The following is a 10,000-nucleotide window of genomic DNA, read 5'->3' as shown; positions in this document are numbered from 1 at the left end:
TGAGGCAGAAGATCTCAGTGTCAAAACAGGAAAAAAGGTGTAAACCCGCCCCTTGCAGTCCTGGTTTCTGGACCCGTCTCTGATCCGTCTCCCCCCAGACGTTCTGGCAGACCATAGAAGGACAGCTGGATCAAAGATAGATTCAGTTGACCTGACTCGCTACTGTAGTGAACCTAGTTCCATTACCACCATCTAGTGGTGAAAACGAGTTGGTACAACAAGTGATCCACAAGTGGGCGTTTCCCCAGTATTTCTTCATCCAGCTAGGAAGGTGGATGTTGGCCGACTCATATAACCTGACTCAACCTGACTCATATAAAATAGTGAAGTATTTATACTAGTCTGAGATATATATATATATATATATATATATATATATAGTCAATGACATAGTCAAGTATAAAAACTTGCTTTTGTGGCTTGTGTGTGTACTTTTGTTATATGTGTGTTTGTATCTGTGTGTGTACGTGTATGTGTACGCGTGTGTGTGTGTGCGTGTGTGTGTGCGTGTGTGTGTGTGTGTGTGTGCGTGTGTGTGTGTTTGTGTGTGTGTGTTTGGCTCAGTGGCCATTCAAATCGTTCTTTAAACCTTGTGGTTGTCATGGAGATGGCAGAGATTGTCCTTCACCACGTTGTGAGACCAGAGACGCCCCGATAATTTATCTCCAGGTGGCTCTTCAACTACCAACCATGACTCAATCAAACAAACCGATCATATTTATCCATATTTTAGAAATGAATCATGATTAAATATGTAATAGATATAAACAGTAACAAAACAAAAGACTTCAACGGTCACACCTCCACCGTGACCTCTCCCCGTCGACTGAGGCCCCGCCCACCTCGAGAAACAACAACCCAGTCCAACGGATCCCAGGGGCCCAACGTACAATATGTCGGGGTGGGCGGCACTACCCGCCGTCAACTAACCAATCATCGATCTGTTAGTACGGCAGGCGGTGCCTCTCTGCTTTCGAGGCCCCGCCCATCGTACGCTCAGACCGTGGGATCTGATATCTAACTGTAATGACGAGCAGTATCAGAGGTCAGAGCGAACAGAGAAGCCAGACTGAGCTGAACGACCGCAGGGGAAACAACACGCACCTGTTGAACGACCAGGAACCGAGGACAACACACCCGAGATCACACCCGAAGCACCGGGACAACAACGGGATGACGGACACGATTTTACCGAAAGGGATCGGCGAGGGATGCGGGGAAAAGCCTTACTTTAAGAAGGTGAGAGACAGAAGTTTACCTGAGGAAGATCAGCGCTCGCAATGATGCCTGGTGGAGAAGTTCCTCTCCAGGCTTCAGTTTAGGGGTTCTTTGTGGGGATAGGTTTAGAAAACCCGAAAATCACAAAGGCATCGTAATGAAACGAAATTCAGACCATAGTGTATTTTTCGGAAATAGGCCAAACTTACACAAACCTACACAAATATTCCTGCATATTTTGATTTTTTAGAGAAAGTGATGCTCCAATGACTCTGTGGTAAAACAATTGGACTAGACTAGACTAGAGGACTTATATTTATTTTAACCTGTATATTTTATTGTTGTTGTTGTATTCTTTCTGACGTGATGTTTACTATTCAGACCAATAGTGCAGGACTACACATATGAACGAAACCTATTTAGTTGACACTGGTTCTGTGGGTTTAATGCTCCGAACGAAACCCCGCAGATCTAGAACGCAGATCTGAAGCGAAGTGCTGTTTCAGGGCGGAACTGTCAGTTTCAGGTGACATTCTCTCTCTCTCTCGGTCTCTGTCTCTCTCTCTCTCTCGGTCTCTCTGTATCTTTGTCTCTCTTTCTCTCTTCTCTCTCTCTCTCTCTCTCTCTCTCTTGTCTCTCTCTCTTGTCTCTCTCTCTCTCTTGTCTCTCTCTTGTTTCTTTCTTGTCTCTTTCTCTCTTTCTTATCTCTTTCTCTCTCTCTCTTGTCTCTTGTCTCTCTCGCTCTCTCTTTTCTCTTTCTCTCTTGTGCCACTCTCTCGCTTCAATCTCTCAACACCCTCTCTGCTCTCACATCCTCAGAATGTGTGTGTTCACGAGGTTTGTGGGTGCGTGGGGGCGTGCACGACAAGCGTTAACGAGGTAGTGCCTGGGAGTGTGCACGAGTTGGTGCGTGGGAGCGTGCACGAGGCGGTGCCCCGGGGCAGTGCGCGAGGTGGTGTGTGGGAGCTTGCACGAGGCGGTACCTGGGAGCGTTCACGTGGGAGCGTGCACGAGCTGGCGCGTAGGGGCGTGGTGCACGCCCCTACGCGCCACCTCGTGCACGCTCCCACGTGAACGCTGGGCGGTGGCGGCCGAGGCTTCATTCATCTTCAGCTGATAGGTTCAGCAGCTATGCAGAGAATGTGGAGCGGCTCTTCCCCTACCGCCGGCCCTCAGCCGTACAGCCCGGCCCTCTGCCGTCCTCGGGCCAAGCGAGATGCTATCACCGAGACCTTGGCCTGACTTTTCGCCACCGAGACAAATCAGTCACCAATGAGAAAATTAAACCTTTTCATGTGTATTCCCCCCCCCCCCCCCCCCCCATCGCCGTTTGTACACCCTTGAGTGAACTCGTCAATTGAGGCCCCGAATTTTTCATTAGCAAATGGCAGATTAATATGACTATTGGGAGCAGTTAAACAATTCTGGGATACATGAAAACATTGCCTGGCCGGTCGATTTTTCCGTTCTGGTACATTTTGGACGCTCGTAAATAAGGGTGGAGGTGGCAGTAGGATTATTTAGGATTGTACACTACAACTCCTTCAGTTTGTTTTAATGTGGTGTGCGGACTTAACTACCCCAGCATGTTTTAATGTGGGGTAGTTGAGTATACTACCTCAGCACATCTTAATGTGCTGTAGTTGAGTTAACTCCCTCAGTATGTTTTGATTTGTGTAGTCGAGTCAACTACCTCAGTATTTTTCAATGTGGCGTAGTTGACTGGACTGCGTATGTGTGTTTTAATGTGAGGTAGTTTAGAAGAAGATGCCCCCTAACCCCTACCTGGTGACCTCCATCTGAATTCACCGTAAGCTGCTGAGGACCAAACCGTCTGCCAAACGGCTAAAGGTCGTATTAAAATCACATTTAGGAGGAGGGACATGGGCACACGGCGGGTCACGGTTTGCATGTTGTGAGTCGGAGCGAGGAAGAGGAAGTCGTGGGTGTTCACTGGGAGCTGGCGGCTCATTATCTAATGTTTGTTTGTTCTGATCGCCACGGCGACCTGGGGGTCGACTGGGGTGCCCAATAGCCAGACCTGTTTGGATAGCCCACTCAGCCGGGCCCGGGGGTCAAAACATGGATGTGGATTCAGGGAATGGAATGCTTCCTGCTCCCTGTACGGGTTGTTGGTAAAAGAACAAGTTAAACACCAGTTTTGGTCAGTGTTGTCATCACACGCACGTCTACACAACCACACACATACACATACACACACACACACACACACACACACACACACACACAGATACACACAGACAGGGATACACATTTATTTACACACACGCAGATGCACACACATGATTTGTATGTCACAAATCTTGCAGCGTGATCTCTGACGAAGCGAAGCAAATTGACTTCCCCGCAAGCGGGTGAGTGACTGCTGCCGTCACCATGGAAAGGTTTCCGTTTTGGAAAGAGTTAAGAACATCTTTTCTCTTTCTCTCCTGGTCTCCTCCCTTCCCATCTCCCCCCTCTGTTCCTCACCTATCTCCCCCTCTCTCTTTCCCTCCCCTATTCTCTCCTTCCCATCCTCTCCTCTATTGGTTGGTTCTGGTCCAGCTGTTTGGGTCAGGAAGAGTGGAAAAAGCTGACTCGTCCCGTCTCTGCTCCCCAACTCCCGGGCCAAACCCAACCGATGCCATGTGTGACGCAGTGGGTCAGAACCGGGGGCGCTGGGAACAGGACAGGCAGGAAGGGCTGTGGTGGTGGAGGAGGAGGAGGAGGAGAAGGATTCTGCTTGTGGTTTGGATCCAGCTCCAAGGCCCTGACTCTGCCATGAGCACTTGATGCAACCATTGTTCCAGCAGCTTCTCTAGTTCGTTAGCACACCCCCCCCCCGTTGGACGGGGGTGCCCGCGGGGAACGTTCTGGAGTGGTTGGCATGGCGACGGGTCGATAGACCGGACCCAGTGTTCTGTTTCCGTGTGGCCGCTGACGGGACAGGCGGCCCGGGCACACAATGTTCAGAATACAAATTATTGTTCATTCTTCGCTCTGGGGAGCACCTGCCCACTGCGACTTACACACGTCGGAGGGGGGTAGGCTTGAGATTGGTGGTTTTGATCCCAGAGCCTATCAGCGTGGAGTCGACCCCTAACCCCCTCACCCCCGTTAGACTCTCCTGGTATCCTGTCCACTCCCTGATATCCACCGAGTCAGCAGAGTGTTGGTCCCACGGGGAGGTGTGTGTCGCACTGTTTGTTTCTGTTGATAAGCCAAACTAGTGAGGACTGTTCCCATAGCGTGCCGTTCTGTGTGGTGGACATCAACGTCCCTGTGTGGATGTGTGTGTGAGAAGGATTGTGTGTGTGTTTGTGAGAAGGTGTGTATGTTTGTGTGTGTGAGAGAGAGAAGACGTGTGTGTGTGTGTGTTTGTGTTTGTGTGTGTGTGTGAGAGAGAAGGCATCTGCGTGTGTTTGTGGGAAGGTGTGTGTGTGAGAAGGTGTGTGTGTATCAGAGTGTGTGTTGACACAGCAGGGTTGATGCAGGAGATGAGGGACTGATAACACAAGAACATATAGTACAGCCCAGTGTGTACGCACGTAAGGGGCCGCAGGGTTTCTATAGATGCTGCTCGGGTTTTCTTGGCTGTGTGTAAATGTTTGTGTGTGTGTGTGTTGTTAACTCAACAGTGTGTCTAAACTGTTCTCTGTTTAAAGTAGCAGTTTAGGTTAGACTTCACCCGCTGGTTTGACTCTTTGGTAATATCAATGTGAAGGCCTATTATTATGATGGTACATTCTATACTATATAGATCAATTTCATTCTGACAAAGGGACATTATGTCAACATTCAGAAGTGTCATATAAAACAGCTGCTATGTACCGGGTTTGCTCCAGATTCACAGACTGGGTCAACATGGCTAATGAACCGAGATTAGTCTAATCTTGGTATCTGAAATCAAAAACCGAAAATTCTGGCTTTCCCAGAATTCTGACTTAACATAGTCGGTTAACCTTGGAATCCAGCTTAATAAAACAGGGCCCCTGTGTGTGTGTGTGTGTGTGTGTGTGTGTGTGTGTGTGTGTGTGAACCCACCAGTGTGTCTAACCTGTGTGTGCGTTGGTGTTCTGCAGGGATGTAACCCCTTTGCCCAGACGGGTCGCAGTAAGCTCCAGAACCAGCGAGCGGGAGTCAACCAGCAGATCATCAAACAGATGAGGATGAGAGCCGGGGCCGAGAACCTCCTCAAGTAAGTCCTGTGTGTGTTTGTGTGTGTGTTAAGGTGTAATCGTTTTTCTGAGGACCTTATACAAGGGACGCATGATACAGCCTATACATACGACACGCGTGACACCCTATAAACACAACACATGTTACACCCTATACACATAACACAAGTTACTCGGTATTCGTCAATAATGAGTGTGCCTTGACGAATCATGAATAGGAAAGCATGGTCAGAGATGTATGTGTCCGACCAGTGTATAATACAAATGTAAGGCCATTTATTAAGCGTTCCCTGAAAAAAGTAAATGACAACCACGTCTTCCGGTTGAATGAGGGAGGGTGGCTCCGTAGAGCCTTAGAGTCAGCAGATCAGACGCCCCCTCACAGCATAAAAGTAAACGTATAATATACTTTATAATCGGTCACAAGGTTTTATTATACCCTGGTAGGATAGAGTCAATATTGTCGCCTGACTGGATGTTAATGCGAGGGTAGAGCTATTGGCTTGCATGCTCGTAATGTCTAACTATATATCTATATATGTCTTTATATCTCTCCACTGAGCATTGGGTCGGTTGTTATGTCTTCTACCTGCTCACTAACTAACTAACTGCCCACGGATCTGTAAGTCGCTCACCAGTTTTTGTAAAGTCGGTTTGCTGGGGTGGTATTCGTGTTGTTTGGTGGTGAGTGCTCCGGAACACATTGACGATCACGTTGTAGCCTCACTTTGCACACACCCTACACACGTCACCACTGTTTGTAAACCGTAAAGCGGTCTATTGTCACGCCTGGCTGCAGAATGTGTCTTTATTCAGTCTCTCCTCTCCCTGTCAACGAGCTGTCAGAGATCAGGCGACGGAGGGATCAGGCACCGTGAGATGTTGTTTATTACCCGCGGCAGGGCAGGAATCCAGCGGCCTCGCGATGATTGCACGCACAACGGCATACGCTGCTTTCTGGCTCAATGTTACCTCTACCTCGGGCTACCTCGTGCTAATTCCTGTTCTCTCACGCTTACTCCTGCTACCTTCGGCTAGCTTATGCTAACTTATGCTAACTTATGCTACCTCATGCTAACTCCTGTTGACCCATGCTACCTCATGCTAACTCCTTCTACTTGCTGCTGCTACGTTTTGTTAGCTCATGCTACCTTACGCTAACTCCTCCTGCCTCATTCTGCTAACTCATGTGAATTCATGCTACGTCATGCTATCTCCGGCTAGCTTCTGCTAACTCATGCTACCTAATTCTAACTCCTGCTAGCTTCTATTAACTCATGCTCTCTATTGCTAACTCCTGTCAACCCCTGCTTTTTACTCTAGTTTACTCTAATCTCACCTGTTCAGTTCAGTTTTTTATTTAAGGAATGAGAGCTAACACTTTAGCCTTAAGTTTATTTATAAAGCACGATGCATATTGGCTTAAAGTCATAGTCTTAAGTGTTGTGTTAGGGAAACTTAGGCACTCCAGGTGAGCAGAAAGCCTCTTTGATGTGTGAGGATTCATCTTACCACAGTACTCTGCTTGAAAGGAATACCAGGCCCAATAAGCCTTTTGAAAGTCCCCTTCCTGTGGCTGTAGGGGCATGGGGTCAGAGCTGTGTGTGGGCCCAACTCTATTTGATTTTGCAGGACCAGCTAAGTAAAAGTAATTAGTGGTTCTCGAGGCGTTCATTTAACTAATATGATTGTTCTTATGATGTAATTAGTGGTTCTTGAGGCGTTTATTTAACTTTTATTTTTTGTTTATTTTATTTATTTAATTTTATGAGTTAATTAGTGGTTCTTATGATGTAATTATTGGTTCTCTAGGTGTTACGGTATAAAATGATTTTTCTCCTGATGTAATTAGCGGTTCTCGAGGTCGTTAACTGATTGTCTTTCAAAGCCAGGGTCCCCTCTCCTCGCCTCTTCTATTCTCTACTCTCGGTTCCAGAACAAGCGTCATTCTTTCACAGAACGAGACCTGCGTATCGTGCAGACCTGGCGTATCGTGGTTATGCAAGCTTCAGGACAAAACAAACAGGCCGTTAACTCTGTGCTCTTCCTAGATTACATAACGCACCTTGAGGTGTGAACTAGGAAAGGGATCTGACTAATGTAAACGTTCATAAGGGCATGAATATGTTTTTAATAAATAAATAGCTTAATGAAAGGTCAAAGGCCAGTGTTCATTTTGGTTAGAGGGTTTGTTTTTTTTACGTTGATTGCTCTTTCAGTATATCCGTTCCCAAGTGTCCGTTCTTCAGTTTTCATTGGTTCGAAATGGTGTGATGTGATGCCAGTGACGTCACCTTACCCAACCAGAGCTAATCCAGAAGGGTGGTTGTCTCCCTATCGTAAAAATGGAAGAAATATGAGTCAGTTCGATTTTTAACTGTGGATTTAGTTCCTCTTTAAACATCTGTGATTTATCAACCAGGGAATCTTTTCTTGTGTATTCACAAAAGAATGCCAGGCACCAGCTGTCTGGAACAAACCAATCTAAATACTACCAGTATCTTACATCTCTGTCTGTCTGTCTGTCTGTCTGTCTGTCTGTCTGTCTGTCTGTCTGTCTGTCTGTCTGTCTGTCTGTCTGTGTCTCCCCCTGTCTCTCTCTGTCTCGGTGTCCCTCTCTGTCTGTCTCTCCCTGTCTCTGTCTCTGTCTGTCTGTCTGTCTGTCTTCTCTGGCGCTCTGTGTCTTTGTCTGTTCGTCTCTGTCTATCTCTCTCTCTCTTGTATGTCTATCTGTCTCTCTCTTCTTTATTTCCTGGTAGAGAAAAAAATGTATAGTTGAAAACATAAGCTGGCTAGGGTGAGGGGGCGTGTCCTGGAGTCGCCTAGTGTTTGGTGTGGGTGTGTGTGTGTGTGTGTGGGAGTGTGTGTGTGTGTGTTTCTGCTCTCTCTCTCTCTCTCTCTCTCTCTCTCTCTCTCTCTCTCTCTCTCTCTCTCTCTGTTGTTCTGCATTCCTTAAGCTATCAGATGTAGTCAGACAGGTCAGATCGGCTTTCTCTGACTCTCACTCTATAGGTCTTTGTCTCCGTCTCCCTCTCCCTCTTGCTCTCTGTCCGTTTCTCTCACTCTGACTCTCTCACTCTGACTCTCTCACTCTGTCTCTCTCACTCTCTCTGTTTCTTTACATGTGTCTCTGTCTCTCCTTCTCTCTCTCTCTATCTCTCACCCTCTGGCTGCCTCTCTCTCTCCCTCTCCCTCTCTCTCCCTCTCCCTCCCTCTCCCTCTCCCTCTCTCTCTCTCTCTCTCTCTCTTTATCTATCTCTCTCTATCCCTCTCTCTCTCTGAAACAGAAAAAAGGTATAAGTTATTATTCTCTGAGAGAGAGAGAGAGAGAGAGAGATTTGTCTCAAATGGCATGCCAAGAGAAAGATTAATTAGTGAAGTAGAGAGAGGGGTGGACAGAGATGGGATGGGTTAGACAGGATTGAAGCATTGAACAGAGAAAGGTGAAGAGAGGGTAAAGCTTTAGAGATTGAGGTGTGTGTGTGTGTGTGTGTTTGTGCGTGTGCGCATGTCCTTGTGCCACCGAACATGCACAAAAAACACACTGGCCTCTTATCTCTGTTGTGCAGCTCACACACATACAGTACACCCTATTGTGTTTTCCTGGATGTAATCGCTCAGATACAACGTGTCTCTATCCTCCTGTTTCCTCCTCCCTCATGAACACTGGAGCATTTGTTGTTTTGTTTTTGTATTTTTTCAACTAAAATCACAATGGCCCAGTCCAAATGACCAGGCTGGGTTCCCCAACAGAACCTGGCATTACGGGCGTGTCAGCTCAAAGCCTTTAGATCCTGTCGTGTTTTCAGTGCTACCCTACCTGATTCATTTGCTGTTTGAAGTGAAACGTTTCGTAGCTCGACGACGTGAGAGCACAAAGACGCCGCACGCCCTCTGACCACATCCATACCCTCCCCCTCCTCCCTCTCTCCGTTCCCAGGGCAACCAATAACAACAAGGTCCGTGAGATGGTGGGCTTGGAGCTGAGCTACGTCAACTCCAACCTGCAGCTGCTCATGGAGGAGCTGGAGGCACTCAACAGCTCCGTGGACGTCTACCAGAGCACCCAGTAGGTCCCTCCAGCTCCTTCCCTGGGCCTAGCGCCTCTGTGTCTCAATGTGTAGTGATAAAACGCCGGTACACACGTGTGTCTGTGTGTGTCTATACATGTGTGTGTGTGTGTGTGTGTGTGTGTGTGTGTGTGTGTGTGTGTGTGTCTGGTGTGTTGGCATGTGTAGGGCTTTCCAAAGTTGTAAATGTTCATTTGAATAAATTGCCATTTGGCAGCACCCAAATGAAATGAAAATAAAGACAGCAGTGTAGGCGGTTGGGTTGGTTTAGTATTCTAGGATGCTAGGATTTAATGAGGCTCCTCTCTCAACTCATGAACAAACACACACATATGCGCGCCCCGCGTGCACACACTTATTTAGAAAAGTTTGCCATGACAACAACAAACAAACAGCACAGATGCTGAGAGGTATAATGTGTGTGTTTCAGTTGGTTAGTTTTAGGATGTCAAGTAGTTAAGCCCGTCACCATGGTAACCAGGACTCACAGCCAGCCGGGTCTCCAGCCCATAGTCGGTGGGCAGTGGGTCAGGT

General features: G+C 47.5%; 1 protein-coding gene across 2 annotated transcripts in view; it reads left to right on the top strand.

Annotated features, from left to right (window-relative positions):
* Nucleotides 1–1,064: 1,064 nt before the first annotated feature.
* Nucleotides 1,065–10,000, top strand: part of rhpn2 (rhophilin, Rho GTPase binding protein 2) — a 21,626-nt gene continuing 12,690 nt past the window's right edge. For both annotated transcript variants that reach the window (XM_079736788.1, XM_079736787.1), the window contains exons 1-3: nt 1,065–1,239; nt 5,301–5,416; nt 9,337–9,465. In XM_079736788.1, coding sequence (XP_079592914.1) covers nt 1,174–1,239; nt 5,301–5,416; nt 9,337–9,465 — 311 coding nt within the window. In that variant the 5' untranslated portion in view covers nt 1,065–1,173. The remainder of the gene's footprint in view (nt 1,240–5,300; nt 5,417–9,336; nt 9,466–10,000) is intronic.

This window comes from Pollachius pollachius (genome assembly GCF_949987615.1).
Source record: "Pollachius pollachius genome assembly, chromosome: 5".
Lineage (NCBI taxonomy): Eukaryota > Metazoa > Chordata > Actinopteri > Gadiformes > Gadidae > Pollachius > Pollachius pollachius.
This window is presented reverse-complemented; position numbering and strand designations above follow the sequence as displayed.